This window comes from Melospiza georgiana, chromosome 6 (genome assembly GCF_028018845.1).
Source record: "Melospiza georgiana isolate bMelGeo1 chromosome 6, bMelGeo1.pri, whole genome shotgun sequence".
In the NCBI taxonomy this organism is placed as follows: domain Eukaryota; kingdom Metazoa; phylum Chordata; class Aves; order Passeriformes; family Passerellidae; genus Melospiza; species Melospiza georgiana.
Genome location: NC_080435.1, coordinates 5,226,190 through 5,243,446, shown reverse-complemented (window position 1 = coordinate 5,243,446; position 17,257 = coordinate 5,226,190). Strand labels below are relative to the sequence as shown.

The window sequence follows — 17,257 nt, the reverse complement described above, 5'->3', positions numbered from 1 at the left end:
ATTAGGTGTTGCTTTGCTGAAGGAGCTGCTTCGTAATGGAAGAGTCCTAAGGGAAGAAGGGAAGCCTGATCTTGCAGTAAGAAAGGGCAGCAAGAAAGATGTGTCCAGGTCTGAAGAGTGCCTACTACCTGTTTTCAGCTTCTACTGAGTGTCAGTGTGCCATGTTGCCAGAGTGCTGTGGCACACAGAGATATGAGCATGTTGGTGAGGGAGAAGACAGAATTACATCCTAATCTGTTCTGAAAAGCCTCTGTGTTGGAGCCTCGTGCTCTCTGAGCATGAAAGACAAATTCTATTCCTGAGAAGGGATTTCTGTTTTGCTGCTTGGGGAAGAGTCAGTCTTAGCTAATCAGGACCAGAATAAATGAGCACTGGTACAAATTCAAACATTTCCTGCACCTTGTATATGTGTTTATCTTTTGTCTCCTGCCTCTTTATTCCAGCCAACGACGGGAAAGTGCGGATGATAAGCTGTGGGGCAGACAAGAGCATCTATTTCCGCACTGCGCAGAAGGTAACCTTATCACACCTTTTTGTACACTTCTAATTTATAACCTCTCCACAAAGGAGTTACTTCAAAGAATGATATCAGAGTTTCTGTAGGAGCTTGTTGCTCTTTCAGCCTCAGTGCCTCTCACTAACTCGATGGAAGAGATTGCATTCAGACAAACAGTTCTGTGTAGCATGCAGCTACTCCCAGCCTGACCTCTCACAGCAGAAATAGAGACCTGCTAGGATATCTGCTTTTCCTTCACTGCCAATGCTATTGTGAAAACTGGTGAAAGAGAATGGGCTCATGGGAAGCCTTCCTTGTGCCTCCAGTCCCAGCTGCTCCCAGCAGCTCCCTGGGAAGGATTGTTTTGTGCTGCATTTGTGAGAAGACTCACCTGTATTTACTTGCTTTTAATAATGTATTAACAACTTGATTTTGACACAGTTGTTACCCATATGTTTAGACAGGAGAAGGGGTCCAGTTTACCCGAACACATCACATTGTTAGGAAGACCACACTTTATGACATGGATGTGGACCCCAGCTGGAAATATGCAGCTATTGGATGCCAGGATCGGAACATCAGGTTAGTTTCCTTCTCAACTTGAAAATATTTTTCCAGTCATAAATGAAGCAACCCCATATCCATCATTATTCCTCTAAGTTCTTTGTTACAGCATTTTCAGACAGATCTGAGGCACTGTGAGGCTGAACTCTGCCTTTCCTCTCACTGATAAAGAGCTTTGTATGTGTGCAATTCCCATGGGACTTGTGGCTTCTCACTGGGTTGCTCTGAAGAGCAAAGGCTTTCTACTGGGGGAGCAAGTGTGCCTTCCTTGGCACATCATTGAACTGTGGGGCAAAAACTTCTGCACTGTGGTAATTTTTGGTTTTGAAGGTACTTAGTGAACAGCTGTGGGATCCCGTGGAATACCTGGGACTGTGGGAGCCTAAAACAGAAATAGATGTGACTGTCATTGAACAAGTGGAGCCCATTCTCTATTTCTATCCATTTCTCCAATCTGTCTGCTTGAAAGCAAAGGAGTCTCTCTGTGGTTGTGTGTCTCCTCGTATTGTAGCTGTGTCACATGTTAAGAGTTTTGGTCATAGCTAAATATCACTACTGGGTGTAATTTGGTTTTGTATTCTAGCATAAAGTGTCTTGCTCTCTTAATCCTTTGCTCTAGTATGAAGGAGCCCAGGTATTTTTACAGCAGTGAGGACTGATTGTTTATTGGCTTGAGAATAAGCCTCGATTTTAATTCAGATAATCTGCCTTTGCATTACTTTTGGGGTTATTTCTTGAACCATTTAAATGACTGGTGATAATATTTCATGGAGATAATTTCTCCACTTCCTGTAGTTTGGCCTCATTTCCTGTATTTTATATGGAATGAGGAACAGGGAGAGAAAAGAATCCTGGTGCCAGCAGCCCCAGAGTAGTACCTGGGCACAGTGAGCCATGTTATCTTATGTCATCCCCTCAGGGTTTTCAACATAAGCAGTGGGAAGCAGAAGAAGCTTTACAAGGGATCCCAAGGTGAAGATGGCACCCTTATCAAAGTAAGCTGTTTTCTTTTCTTTCCTTTTTCAATTTTCAGCTTTTCTGAATGCAGCTCAGGGACAAGAAAATGAAATACAAGTCAGAGTACAGTAATTTCTTTTTTCTTTTTATTTCTTTTTTTTTCTTGCTCCATACTTTGTCCTTTACCCTGCTGCTGCTTCCTCCTACTTCCACCCTTAAGGGCTGGTAATATATTTGGGTTTCATCAGGTTAAAACAGGAAGAGAGTCAATGCATGCTGAAGTTGATTTTTGATTTTTCTCTCTGTCCTGTTTCTGAAGTGAGTCACAGGACTGTGCTGTAAAAACAAGTAGAACTGCACCAATATCTGTCAGGAGATGATTTAATCCTTTTAATTTAATCCTTTGCTTTCTGCTCCAGAGAGCTCATTCTGGTTTTCTTGACTGGTTTTGTTAGGATTTTTAAAGTGGAAATACCTGTTGATCAGTGTTTGTGAAGTGGATTTCAGAGGACAAATACAAGGGAAACTGTTTGAGTTGATAAAATAAAATAGTGTTGGGCCTGAAAAGCCGGAGTCTTAGAGTTCTGGACAAGCATGGTACTGCTTAGGGAGAGTCTGTTCAAGTTTCCTTCCTGCCGAGTGCGTCCAGGCCTTGGGCCAGGGTAGCATACCTGCTTCTGCCACTATTCTAGGCTTACCTTGGTAAATCAGGTGTGTTTGAGATTCACAGTGGAATGGAAGAACTGCATTCTTGTCTATAAAGGGGGAAAGCCAGCTGACAAAATCAAAATATGTCTAAAGTTGCCAAACAAGCTTCTTCATTATATTTTTTTTCACTGATAATTTTCTACTGCTGCACAGGTCAGCAGTAATAGGGACTGGAAGGAATGTCCTATGAGGAGCAGCTGAGGATTTAGGGCTTATCTAGTTTGGAGAGGAAGAGGCTGAAGGGTGACTGCATTGTTCTCTACAGATTTCTGAGGAGAGGACACACAGGGGGAGGTACTGAGTGCTTCTCCCTGGGATCTGGTGACAGGATGTGTGGGAATGGTTCAAAGCTGCACCAGGGACATTAGGAGGCATTTCTTTACTGAGCGTATGGTCAAACACTGGAACAGGAGTCCTGGAGAGGTGGTCAATACTCCAAGCCTGACAGTGTTGAAGATGCATTTGATCAGTGCATTTAATAACAAACTTTAAACATGTGGCCCTTATGGAGGAGACTAATCTTGATGAATCTTTGGTCAACTCTGAATGGGTCAGGCAGGAGTAGATGATATTTGTAGCTCCCTTCTAGGTGAAACTATTGATAGGTGTAAACAACTGGGTAAAAAGGGAAGGGGGAAACAAAGTTTTGTTCAGTGTCAGCTCTTCTGTTTTACAGAGAAAGATCTTTCTCTTTGCCTATTATAATTCCCACAAATTTTTTGTAAGCCAGAGCAAAGAAAATGAAAAACTGATGCTGCACTTTAAACTGCTGATAAGCTTAGGTGCTTGATTAGATTTTTCTCAGACAAAAAACCATGAAATGTTCTGGGAGCTGAATTTTTTGTTCTTAATATCCTTTATGTTTTTTTGTGGGTTTTTCTTTTAATGTGTATCTCAAGTGGGGAATCTCAATTACTTTTACTGTTGCTTTGCTCATTTTTAAGACAATTATGTAACCAAGGGATTATGGTTGTCTCTGGAATTTAAACTTTCTTGGCATGTTATTCTGAGATCATAGTACACATTGCAATTTAATGAGCAGAACTCAAACAGTGACACTGGAAGCAAACATCAACAAAATAAACATAACAAACCAAAAGAGCCTTAACAAGAGCCATAACAAACCAAAAGAATTACCATTATTTAAATACCATGTCTCCTTTGAAAAAAGAGTTTATCCTCTCAATTCCTTAAAATTCTCTAAATTGGTGACAGTAACTGTATTTGCTGTGTAGTGCTGCTTTAGATCTGGTGAGGCTTTTTCAGGGGATTTTATACTTGATCCAAGATAAAGCAACAAATAGTGCACATGAAGAAACAAACAACAAACAAAGTAGCTGAAAAATGGAAATTGCAAATACTGGAGATGTGACAGCATCATTATCAAAGACAGTTTCTTGGCAGCGTTGAGTTCTTTTTTGCTTTCACTCCCAAAGACTCAAATCCTTTAATATTTCCCTTAACTCTGTCATCTCTGATGATTTTTCTTTTTTTATGGTGTGTGTGTTTTGGGGTGGGAGTTTCTTGTTGTTTTGTTTTGATCTTAACATAGAAGAAAGTAAGACCCCAATGGTTAAAAAAAAGTAGGAGAGGAGTAGAAATCTGTCCATTGGTGGCAATACCTTCGCAGTCATGAAGGCATTTAATTTAAGTGCCTTCAGTCTCTGATTAGGTTGGAGATAGTCTTAAAAGTCTGGTCAGGTCGAAGATTTGTCCTGGGATACTGGATAGGCTGGTACTCAACTGGACTCCTGTGGGGGCTACTTGCATTTTAGTCTGACTGTCTTGGGTACTCTGAACTATTTTTATGTAGTTTGAAGTTAGTTTCTCACCAGATCTTTGCATTCCTCTGGTCTCCTAAACCAGGTGCAAACAGATCCTTCTGGTCTTTATATTGCAACCAGTTGTTCTGACAAGAACCTCTCCATCTTTGATTTCTATTCTGGCGAGTGTGTTGCAACCATGTATGGGCACTCAGGTAAGGCTTATAAATGTCTGGAAGTATTTTTTTCTGCTGATGACTGTATAGTGGGGTCTGATACTAGTCTGATACTAGCTTTCTGAAGATTTCTCCCCACGAAAAGTTTACCTAATGGGTATTTTTGAATAGATTGTAGTTGGATGAAGTTGTAATATTTTATTGCAAGTTCAATATTTGCATTTTGCACACAAGCGCACACACACACATTCCCACTTGTCAAGTCATGTATTTATCTACACAGTTTTTCTAATAGCCTATAAAGTAGTCTGTGGGTTTTTTTCAGTGTATATTTAGTTTTATTATGATATGCCCTCAGCTCCTACCATGCAGGAGCTGTTCTATTATAGGGAAACAGAGAATTCAGTCTTCATGGATGTTTTGCCATGGAGTACCTCTTCCATGTCAAGCCTAGATTCTTGGTTAAATGGTTATGGTAATTGGGACATATTAATCTGTGAAGTGTGAATTACTGAGTGCAGACAGGCTATTTGGCTAATTATCTCTTCTGTCCATTTGAATAATTCAGGGAAGATTGGTTTTTGTGCTTTATTTCTCACAGAGATTGTAACTGGGATGAAATTCAGTAATGACTGCAAACATCTGATCTCTGTTTCTGGTGACAGGTAAGAAGTTTTGCTTGTTCATGGTACTGGCTTATGCCATATCATACTAAATGTAACGTGTCCTTAGGAAAGGTAGATTTTTTTTGTTTTTCAGAGGTGTTTTATGAATTCCAAATAAATCTCAGAGCTTTCTGAATCCTGAATGTGTGGTGTTGGCAAAACTCACAGAGCTTATGCTATCATTTCATGGAATGGGACCCATGTGAAGTATTTCCCTTTTCTGGGAGTAAATACTGTGCTGGAAAGGAGACAGACATGTGACCTGTTTCCTGACCAGCCTTCAGGCCTGTAATAAGAGGCATCTTGGGCTATTTTTGCTAGTAGTGCCAAAAGTTTTTCTTGCAATACTCCTGTTGGTTAGGTTTCACCAGGTGTAAGAGTCTGTTTAGCAGCAAAAGGGACAGTCCTGTCCTCACTTTTTGGTCCTTTTCCCACTCCCCTGAGTCAGCAGTGGTGCAGCTGGCCCCTTATTCAGCTAAATCAGATCACTACATCAGTACTCCCCTTAGATGAGTTTTCTGCACATTAAGTGAGCTAAATCAGTTCACTAAAAGCTTAAGTAGTCACCAGACAGAGCCCAAAGGAAAAGGGAGAATACGTGCCTATGATGATGATCGTACAGGTGAGTGGAGCCACTGTTTCTAGAATCAGTGAATGCTTAAATCATCTGAACTGAATAAAATTTTTCCTTTGATAAAGATGGCTCCTGGAATGCTATTGCAAGTTCAGAGGAACCCAGATTCTCTCTTTCTTTTTTTTCAAATTAATAAATCACAATTGAATTGAAAGAGTGTTTTAGAGGGTGAGTGGTTGAAGAACATACAATATTTCACCTTATATTTCATCACTTGGTTGTTTCTATCTTTCAGTAATAAATAAATAATTTTGTTTTCCTCTTTCATGTGTTTGAATAGATTAGGGACAAAAGTTGTAAGAGAGAGAGTCCTTTTGTTGTGAACTTCTGACAAATTCCAGAAACATGGAAGGTTTGAAGTCCCCAGTGGTCCTTGTGATTTAGTGCGACATTCTTTTGTTGACATTTTCATGAGCAAAAGGATCATTTTCTTCATTGAGGGTATGAAGGAAGTGGATGAGAAGTGAGGAAAGGATTCCTGAAGAAGTTTGCTGTGAACATAGTCTGTTCACACATAGCAGTATGTGCAAAGAGTAGAGCTGAGAATAGAGAGAAAAGCAGGGATGAGAAAGGGCACAAGGGCTGTGAGATTCATGTGAGGAAAGTAATGCAAGGTAAGAAAAAACAAAACAATATCCCCTCCCCAACTCCAGCAAAAGGAGAGGTGGGTGCTTGCTTTGGCAGAGTTTGTGTTGGATGCTAATGTATTCACAGGCTTGGGCTGTTTGCTGCTTGTCTCTAGGTTTGCTAACTGCGGGGGTGGGATAATGAGCAAGCTAGATTTGCTTTTAGAATTCTGTTTCCCCTGTTTCAGTATTTTTTCAGCAGCAGATTATGGTTGCTGTTAGTTGGAGAGAGCTGCTCCCTGAGAGGAAACAGCTGGCTGTCTTGGGTTGCCATGGTTCCCAGACACAGTGCCTCACCCCTTTCTCCTGGTTGAACAGCTCCAGTGGGAGGATGAGAGTGTGTTCACTGGCAATGCAAAGTGTCTGTATGTGATTTCAGTAGCTGGGAGTGATGCTCCTGAGCATAGCACTGGGGACAAGAAGGGAATTTTTAGTTTTGCCTTAAAATTTCCACAGACTGCAAAGGTGATATTATGGGGTTTTTTTGGTGTGATATGGAAATTTAAACCTTTTAAATTGTTTTTTCGTGAGAGAGAAAAAAATGAAGATTCAGGTATTCAGGATCTTGGCACTTTTAACTTTTCCCTCAGGTCAGGGAGACCAAAGTTCATGGTCATTGTTCAAAATGGCAAAGCAAATTAATGTTTACATGCTATCAAGAAAGAAGGAAAAGCCAGTCATTGAAAAATCTTCTGTGTATTGGAGTACCCATGAGTATACTGGCACGGCTGGACTAGATGATCTTATAGGTCTCTTCCAGTCTTGAAAATTCTGTGATTCTGTGATTCTGTGATGGGACTTGAAGAACTGAATTAAATCCTCTTTGGATTCCAAAGTAGCATGCGAGATTTTATAAGTGATAGCCTAAGCACCATCTCTGTTTCTACATCAGTGTAGGTATACCCAGCTAGACAGGAAAGATGACTGAGATGAAAAGAATTAGTTAGCACTAAGTTTAAATTTCAAAGACAGTGCTGGTCATTTTACTTTCTAATAGCTAAAGATGAGATACATTATTCTTTAATGTGATCAGGAATATTTTTTAAACTGAATTTCTGAAGAAATTCACAAAATGAGACCAAATTGTTGGTTTCTTTTTCTCCAATGCTTTTGAGTTCACTGACCAAATTTAGTCAAATGTCACAGAATATTTCACAGAACATTCTGATTTGGAAGGGACCCACAAGGATCATCAAATCCAGTTCTGAAATGAATGGCCCATACAGGAATTGGACCCATGGCCTAGGTGTTATTAGCACTGTGCTCTGACCAGCCAAGCTAATGACTGTGTAGATTCTGTGCAAGTGTCCTGTAGGGAGTCCCAAGTTAAATATTAGAAGCACCCTGCTGCTTCCACATGAGCTTAACTCTTAATACTGCACAGACACTCCTTGGGATGGCGGGCATTAGGAAGGCCTTGACTGTGGGGGTAGGGACAGTCAGAGACTTCAGCTTAGCCACTGTTAGAGGATGCAAGGGACCTCTGTAGGCTCCACTTATCCTGCTGACCACGGAGGGACTTGTGACAGCATTTCCTTCAGCAGCTCGTCAGACAGTCAAAAAAGGTGTAGGATCAGAGATGAGTCTGTGTAAATATCTCTGCAGTTGCTCTCGCTCACAGGGAGGCTTTGACAGGCAGGTTTAACCCTTTAATCATGAGGCTTGTGATGGGACTGAGTTTCTGTGAAACTGTTTCTGTGTGCCTCTGCCAAAGAGAGCTTGTCTCTGCAGTAGGAGTTAGTATCAATAAACTGAGCTGAGCCTTGATCCCAGCCTCACCTTTCTCTGTTTCAGCTGCATCTTCATCTGGCGTCTGAGCTCAGAGATGACCATCAACATGCGGCAGCGACTGTCGGACATGAAGCAGAGAGGGAAGCAGGCAGAGAAGCCTCCTCCTCACAAGGCAGCTGCACTCATGAGGTGAGCAGAGCAGACTGAGAACAGGTGGCTGGCTGTGTAGGGTGGAATGTGAAAGTGGGGCACTGGGATTCAACTGTAAGGTTTTGTCTGTCTTCACTGATAGTGTTCTTCCAAAAGTTCTCTTATTTCTCTTTTGAATTTGGTTTTGTACCCCCCTTCTTTGGATATAGAAACCAGACTGGCATCTTCCAGACAGACTTAGTGTGCTTCACTGATTGCAATATGTATGCAATGCCTCTTGGGTCTTAATTTAGTTTAATGATGTGGTCAGAAATTTTATTAAGCACTTCACCTAGGAATACTGAGGATGGTACACAGAATTCCAGCAGGGAAGCTGTGATCCTTCATGAGTAAGGGTTGTTTAGATCAAAGCTGAATGCAACTTGAAAGCTGTTTTCTGTGGTGTCAGTACTGAAGTATAGCTGTGAGCTCTATGAGTTGACTATGTTGATCATAATTCTAAAAAAGTCCTTACACTTTTGCTGTTTCTTTGTTAACTATTTTCTGGAGGCTGTGAAAAACTCAGCTAAAATAATTATAAAATGACTAATAAATACAAAAATAAATTAAATGGGAAAAGCTCTTCCTAGCTGAATAATATTATTCTTTTTTGCTAGGTAAACAACATATCTCAAAACAAATTACTGCAGCCTGCAAGTGGAATAGATCTAAATTTATCTAGTGACCTTTCTTTTAAAAGCGGTGCTTCTGTTTTTAAACAGAACAAGAGTGACAAGGTATTTTTGATTATTAGTCTAATGTGTTTGGTTTCTCTGTAGTTTGTAAGTAACTGAGACTAGTTGGACTGTAAGTAATGCAGGGGAGAGTCCTGACCAACCTGTTATGAGATCACAGTGGGGGGAAAAAAGGGTAAATGCAGATTTTTTTGTTCCTATGTCCCAAATGACTACACACGGAGTTCTGGATATAAAAGTACCCAAGCACTGGAGGAATTACCACACTGTTTTTGAGTGTCACAAGGACTTTCCCACTCCCTTTGGGAGCAAGCAATGTTGTAACCAGTCTGTCTACATAGTTTTGTTCTGGAAAGTCTTGATCTGCTCATTTCTGAAGTGAGTCTGGTCTAGTAAGTGCTTTTAGTAATGATACTGGGAAAACTCAGGAAGCCTTTTTTCTAGCCAAAGTTCTGGATCTGTCAAGCAATGTGCTTTTTATAGCAGTCTCTCTATTATTCCAGCAGCTGCAGCCTTACCCTACCAAGGCTCAGCCTGTGACAGATAATCCCAGCCCTGTTCCTGTGAGGTGATACTTGTTTCCATCACAGACGCTGGCTGAAGGGCGGTGCTAGTGCCACGCCAAGCCCAGAACTTCAGTAAACTTGTTTGGTAGCCTCTTTGCAAGCCTGCAATCTGCTTGTCAGCTCTGAAAGCTTGTTTTCAGTTTTGATCGTCCGCTGTGCTCATTGGAGATCAGCAAAGATAATTCCCAGAGCATTTTGGATTGGTACTGACAATGGAAGAAGAGCCTAGTGGACCAGCATTATTGAGGTGGGAGAAGAAAAATTAATGAACTTGAGTGAGATTTGTTTTCTAGGTGTCCTGTACCTGTTCTGATTGTTTCCAAAGCCTGTCTGTATAGGTTGCAGTAGAGCATTGAGTTGCAACTTAGTGGTGTAAAATTGTTGTCTCAAAAGACTGGCAGTAGTATGAGAAAGGTGCCTGCCTTGTGATAAGTCATTTGTTCTATTAGATCTTCCTTAGAACAGTCTTGCTAGAATCTGGGGGGGGAAGTAACACATTCTGCTAGTATCATGGTATGGGTGTATTACAGGATGAATAATCAAAATAATGGTGGGGTAACAAAATTGATCTGAACAGACAATGGGAGATGAAGATTTACAATTCAGGATAGTCTATCCAGTTGAAACTGTCAGGGCAGGAATTGACACAGGGGAGTAACATCAGCAGTGTAAACACACAGAAGATGCTATTTTGGGTCAAACCAGTGCTCCACAAAGCCCAGCATTCTGCCTGTGACCCTGGCAATGGAAGATGCTATTTAGTGAGAAACTCTGTGGGCCCTGCTGTATGAACCTTTATGGTCCATTTGCCTCATGCTCCACTGTTACATTAGGGATGTTAGGAGGTATGTTTCCACCTTTTTCCTTTACTATCTGCACATGGACCAATTGTCCACTGAGTTGTATAAATTCTTTTTGAGCTTCATTATATTGTCTGCCTCTGCAGCCTCCTTTGGTGAGAAGTTCCTGGAGTTCACTGCTCTCTGTGGAAAGAAGGACTTTTTTGTCTCTGTTAAAGCACATTCCTACTAGTTTTCATGAAAGTCTGAAGTTTGTTTCTGAATATTGTGAGCTCTGGTGATCTTTTGTTCTCCAGCCAGCTATTGGTAGTGCCCATGGTTTTGTAAACCTTTTTCATAAGCTCTCTTTATCCAACCTGTTCTCTGAACTGAAGAATCCCAGCATTTTCAGTCCCTCCAATAGTTTTTAGAGACTAAAGTGTCTCTCCTCTAAATGATTTCTCTGACTCACCTTTATGGGACATTGTATTACCTTGGAATTGCTCTGACCTGTTAGACCCACAGTTCTCCATAGTGTGCCTGAGAGCCTTTGAGTTCTACCTCTGGTTGTGGTAATTGCAGATGTGTGCTTTTTTTCCTGAACATGAGGAGCTTTGATAGTCCTGGATAATAGAACTTGTACTCAGTTGATATTGCTGGTACTTTCTGGTTTTAAGGCTTTTATATTTTCAGTGAAGGAATCTTGTAAAGGACATTTAGTAGGGTTTTGGTTTTGATCCAAGTATGCATTTATGGTTTAGAAAAGCTTGTCTCAAGTTTTAAGCTGATTTTACTGTGGAATGTTTGCAGGGCTTATAGTCATAGTTTTAAAAATCACTTTATCTGTGGCTTTCCTTGACTCTCCAGTATAAATAGCAGGAGAAAAAATATCCAAATTAAATTGTCTAAAAGTTATATGTGTACACTGAAGAAGTACTGTGTGCTGTCAGATATATTAGGAAAGAAGAGCTCCTTATCAAATTCTCAGTGGGTCTTGTGCAGTCCAGGAAAGCTGTGCCATTTCCAGGGCTTAGAATGGGGCAGGCTCTTGATGCCTTATCAGAAATGGTGCCTCAGTCTGTGATGAACTAGTGCAATTATAACACTTGGGAAACTATGAAGTCAGTGCATGAACTCTGGGATCCTTCTGTGGGGAAAAGCAGAACAACTTTCCTTTTAAAACACTTCAGCATTTGAGGGGGAAGCAGGAGAATTTAATCTGCTGGTGATACCTAACACCCAGGATATTACAGTTTCATAAGTACATCCCTAAAGCTGAGGGTTTAAGTAGCACAAGATCAGAGTGGGAATGCTGATGACATACCTCTTTAAATGAATAGTTGCCATTCTTGTCTGCTTTGTTTGGTTTTGAGAAAGCAAAACAGGGTTGGATTCAGGTCATACAAAAGCATGCAGAGTATCTATTATCACTTGTCTGAATACTAGCACTCCATAATGACATGTGGCACTTTGAAGTCTATACTGTGTACTGAAGGCTTTCTAATGTAAGGTCCTTCCCTTCCATTCACACTGTACTGTCTGACCCTTCAAAAACTGGGAGCTGAAGAGCAACTGGCTCTGCTGACCTGTACAGAACAAGATCCAGGTTGTGGTGAGCTGGGAGTTTTCCTCTTCTCACAGGCAATTAGCAATAGAACATGGGAAAATGACCTCCAGTTGTGCCAAGGAAAGTTCATGTTGGACATTAGTAAAAAGTTTCTTCACTGAAAGAATGGTTAAGCATTGGAACAGGGTCCCAAGGGAAAATTGTTGAGTCACCACTTTTGGAAGTGTTAAAAATGAGTACACATGACACTCCATGATATGGTTTAATTGGGTATGGTGATACTAAGTCAAATGTTGGACTTGATGATCTTGGAGGTCTTTTCCAACCTCAATGATTCTGTGATTCTGTGATGCTAGAATGAGATAGTTCCTCAGCAAAGATGAACTATTACAATTGAAACACTTACTCTGAGTCACATGGATCTTGAGAATTGGACATGTCTGTACATGCTATTCTGGAATAGCTACTCTGAAACATTCATTCTGGTATAATGATGCTTTGGGGTTTGGCTCTTGGGAGGAATTCAGCAAACTCCAGAAGTCTTACTCCTTAATTTTCAAAATGCTCTCATGTTGTGCTTATTTGGAAACAGCTTTTGTGCTTGAAAACTCACTATACATTACACTGACTCCCACTGAAGCATGAAAAAGAACTGAGGAGGGGTATTGAGGAGATGTGTGCAGCAGGGGGCTTAGGAGAAAATCCACAGTACATGAGGGAAGGCAGGGAAAGAAAGGAGAATTAATGAAGTCTGAATAGAAGGGTTGACTTGGGCAAGAACAACAGTTAAAACACTCAAGACCTTGTGAAGCTAGTTTTCATTTCAGGAGTATCTCAGTTTCAAGCCAGGGACCTAGGATCATTTTGAAAATATCATTCATTCATCTGTCTCCCTTCAAGTTACAGAACTGCGTTTGAAAAGCATACTTGAGTTGTAAAAAGAAGGATGTTGAAGAGGGGCATGAATTTTTGCTGGGATAATGCAAGATGACCTTATGTTTATATCAAATATGTTATTTCATAACTTGTTTATCACTTCCTGTGAAGTATGAAAAAACCGATCTGACTTCTGTATGTTTTGCATTCTCTTACTCTGCTACTTTAAGGACACTGGAACATACTATTCCACTCTCCCCTCACCAATTTTCTCAGTCACACCATCTGATGGACAGGGGCCATCTTTCTATTTGTAACATGTAACACATGGATGGCAATCCTCCCTTCTCCATTTAAACCAATGACAGTACACATAGGAGCTTGGCAAACCCATAATCTTGCCTTGCCATATCGCCTCATCATTGTGAGGTATTCAACCAGCTAGATGTTTAAAGGTCTAATAATCCAACCCTTTTGTCCTAATAAACTCCTCAAACAACCATGATGAACACAAGCAGAAGGATGCTATCAAAGTTACTGATACAAAGTTAATATTGCCTACCATGAATAAATGTAATTAATATATACCATAGGATGAAACATGGCATAACCTCAGACATACTGGGGTGCTTGGGCTTTGTCAGGATTCCCTGCTTAGACACAAGAACCCGAGAGTGACAAGACGAGCATACAAGGAGACAGTGGAAAAGATGGAGAGACTGACAAACTCAAATGTCAAAAGTAGATGTGGATGACCAAAATGAAACTTTTTCACTTAAGAACTCTGCAGGCTACAGTCAGTTTCACTTTTATTTTTGCCAGAACACTTCAAAGCTCATCTGAAATGGTTATTACTCATAATGAAATGGAAATTGATGTTCTGCCATTACACAGGAAAAGATTAAAATACCATAACTGCTTCTTACCATGTTTCAATATTGCCTGTGATCTGTCAGCTGCAGGAGAAGTTGATCCCTCGCCAGACTGCTCTGTATTTGGTGGATGAGCTATTTTTATTTTATGAATAATGCTTGGCACTCAACACTCACCAGTGATATCCTATAAATGTCACTTATGATGAGTTTGGCGCTCTAGCTCAAGGCCATGGAGTGGGGGCTACTCAGATGTGTTTGTTGGGGATTCTTCTTTCTTCAGTTGTTGTCCCAAAGTTTATTTGTTCATTTGATTCTGTGGACTGAAGGAGTGAGCAGAGGAAAGGGAAGAGGAGAAGAAAGAGGGAGAGTGAAATTTGATGTTATTGAGTGTCCTTGATTGGTGGTGGCAATTCTATGCTGGGAGTGCCTCTGAGGTGTGTGTGGTAAAACTTGCCTTGATCGACTTAAACCAAAGATCTGTGCAAGATACATTTTACATGATCCTTGTGCTTGAAAGTTAAAATAGTCAGCATGGTGCTCTTGTGGTGTGTGGGCTGTGCCTTCGGGGTCTGCCTGGAGCAATCCTTGAAATGAGCCTGTCTCTTATGGGATAATTTGCTATTAACCCAATTACTTTCAAACAGAGACTATCTCTGATGTTTTTGATGTGCAAATCAGTTCCAGAGAAGAAATGCTTAAGGGTGGGAAAAATATTTGCCTTTCAAATATAATCTACCATCTTGACCTTATCAATTGGCAGAGTCTGAAATGGAAGGCCCAGTTTAATTCCATTTGGCTTTCTCACACTTGTTGACTTCTGATTTCTGTCAACCTTCCATGTGTATGAGAACATTGTTGTGGCAGGGTCTGCAAATCTTCATGCAGGGTTTAGCTTGCCTGAGGGTTTCTCAGAGGTGGGCTGTGCTAGAGCAAGGGCTCTTTGAGAGAGTTGAGGCAGCCTCCTGAATATGGATGGAGATAAGGAGAACTGGTGTAAGGATTGAAATGGTGGGCAGTTTGTGCATAAACCATAATACTCCTTCTAATTCCTGCCTTCCAGGCATGAGTCCATCTCTGCCCTGTCCTCTGTGCCTGCCCTCTCATCAGACAGCGATAAGGATGGTGAAGATGAAGGCAATGATGAAGATGAGTTACGAGGGCTGCAGTCTTTCCACATTCAGTCCAACTGCAACACTGAGAGAGACTCAGGTATAACTGGGAGAGGTACATGAGCAGAGTGGAGGAAAATGACATGGATGTGAAGGGAGGACAAGATGAGAGACACTGGCTTAGGGATAACAAGGTATGGGCAGAAAGAGACAGGCCAAAGCTGAAGCATATGGATAGATACCAATGGGTAATGTGGAGCTGCCCATTCCTGCATCTGAAGAGGGGTGCATTTCAGAGTTCTCTGTCTAGAAATGCAGTTGTTAAATTGGCAAGTTTCTTCCTAGTTCCAACTGGCTAAAGAAATTTTGAATTAGTTTCATGGGCTGGGGTCTACAAGCTATTAAAATTCTGCAGAAACCAAAAGAGATCAAGAGATCTCCTCAAAAGAGAGAATTTTAGAGATGTCTGATAAAACCTACAGTAGAGATTGCTGTTAATAATTTGATGTATTTTTACCAGAGATGGTACAGTGTATTGGAGCAGATTTTTTTTTCCCCAAGCCTTTGGGAGTGCACTGCAGTGTGGCAAGTGTTCTGCAGTGGTCTGCTGATTCAATGGAAATCTTACATAAAACTCTGTCTCCATTAAAATTTTGATACAATGATTTGGGTAGTCAGTGGGAAAGCATGTGTTGACAGTGGTTCAAAAGGTGTAGGAATACTGCCTTTGTTGAAAGATGAAGTAAGAGGTTGTTCAAAAGCTGGACTGCTGTACAGGATGTCAACTAGCTGCATATCTCTTTACCTTTGCAGATCCAGACCTTACCCTCTCAAGAAGCCTTTCCCACTGGGAAATGAGGAGGGTGAGTTATTAAACCTTCAGACTGTATTTCTTGTTACAAGGAAACTGAAGGAGAAATTCCCAGAGAGATTAAAATCTGCATTTGCACATGTGGGAAAGGTGCAGCTGTAGTGGGAAACCATTGAGAAGCCCGTCTCTGAAGAATGATTTAGAGATGGTAAAATAGAGCCTAGTTTAAGAGACTAGGGTGTTTGGAGTCTAGAGCTGCACTTGGGATTTTTACATCAGTCTTTTTCCATCAGATGTTATGCTTTTTTCTGTTAATTTTTGATCTGAATCTCATGTGGTGCTGAAGCTGTTCACATACTTGGATCTGAGCAAGACATTTAACTGTTCAATTGTGCAAGAAGCAGCAACAAAAGTATAATTTTTACATGATGCTTTATGATTAAAGGTGCCTTTCAGACTGTCTCTTAGACAGTTTTGAGGCTTTTATTGAGATGGACATAATTATATTTTTCTGTGTTTCTTGTGTTTTTTCTCCTGTTTTTCTGTGGGATCTCAGCACCTCAGGATGGAGGTGCAGAGTGGCCAAGAACACCCTTGGGGGGCTCGGGAGTCCTGGAACGTTGCCAGAAGGGTCTGGTGGCTGAACTTTGATCCTACACAGGAGACGATACCTGTATGAGGATGGGAGGATTTCACTGGGTGAATGGTGGAGGGATAAGTTAAATAGAGTGTAAAACACAGGGTTTAGGATTTCTGTACAGGGGGGTCTAAAGAAGTAAGATGGAGGAATTGGGGCGTGTCCTGTTCTTCTTCTTCTTCTTGGCCTCCATCTTCTGTGGTGATGTTGGCACTTTGGGATTGGTTATTACTAAAAGTGCACCGGTTAATAAGGGTAGAAGGTATTGGGGAAAAATTATAAATATTGTACACGTAACTTCGAGTATAAAGATAGGTGACCGCCCCGGGGGCTCTCAGTGTGCTCATGGCTGGCTGCTGTGCAGACCTCTGTTGGGCCAAGAGAAAATCTTTTAGATAAACAATTAATAAACACCGAGACCGAGAAAAGATCTGAAGTCTCTCCTCATCCTTTGAAGCTCCGGCTGTCCAAGGCCATCCCTGGGCCTTTCCAGGCCACCTAAATGGCCGAGAAACCGACATTTTTCCATCAGCCAAGCTCAGTCTCTGAGACAGTCTGTGTTTTAATTTCCCTCAGGCCAAAGAGATAGCAGCGATCCAGCGCTCAGAGGCACCGATGAGCAAGGGGCCCCGGCAGCGTGGCCGCTGGTCCCAGCCCAGCAGCAGCATAGAGATGACGGTGAAATCCATGCTCGACCTGCGGCAGCTGGAGTCCTTCTCTGCTTCCCGCTCTCCAAGCCGAGACTCGCTGTCCCAGAACAGCAATGGGGACGACAGAGAAGAGCACACGGACCTTCCTGTGCACGTCAACAAAGTAAGGGCAGTACTGCTCTG

At 41.4% G+C, this 17,257-nt stretch overlaps 1 protein-coding gene across 4 annotated transcripts in view; it reads left to right on the top strand.

The window, feature by feature from the left end:
• MAPKBP1 (mitogen-activated protein kinase binding protein 1) overlaps window positions 1-17,257 on the top strand; it is a 101,359-nt gene that overhangs the window by 66,698 nt on the left and 17,404 nt on the right. For all 4 annotated transcript variants that reach the window (XM_058025474.1, XM_058025471.1, XM_058025473.1 and 1 more), the window contains exons 16-24: window positions 444-514; window positions 957-1,078; window positions 1,980-2,055; window positions 4,592-4,703; window positions 5,266-5,329; window positions 8,384-8,509; window positions 14,928-15,076; window positions 15,790-15,839; window positions 17,001-17,237. In XM_058025474.1, coding sequence (XP_057881457.1) covers window positions 444-514; window positions 957-1,078; window positions 1,980-2,055; window positions 4,592-4,703; window positions 5,266-5,329; window positions 8,384-8,509; window positions 14,928-15,076; window positions 15,790-15,839; window positions 17,001-17,237 — 1,007 coding nt within the window. The remainder of the gene's footprint in view (window positions 1-443; window positions 515-956; window positions 1,079-1,979; window positions 2,056-4,591; window positions 4,704-5,265; window positions 5,330-8,383; window positions 8,510-14,927; window positions 15,077-15,789; window positions 15,840-17,000; window positions 17,238-17,257) is intronic.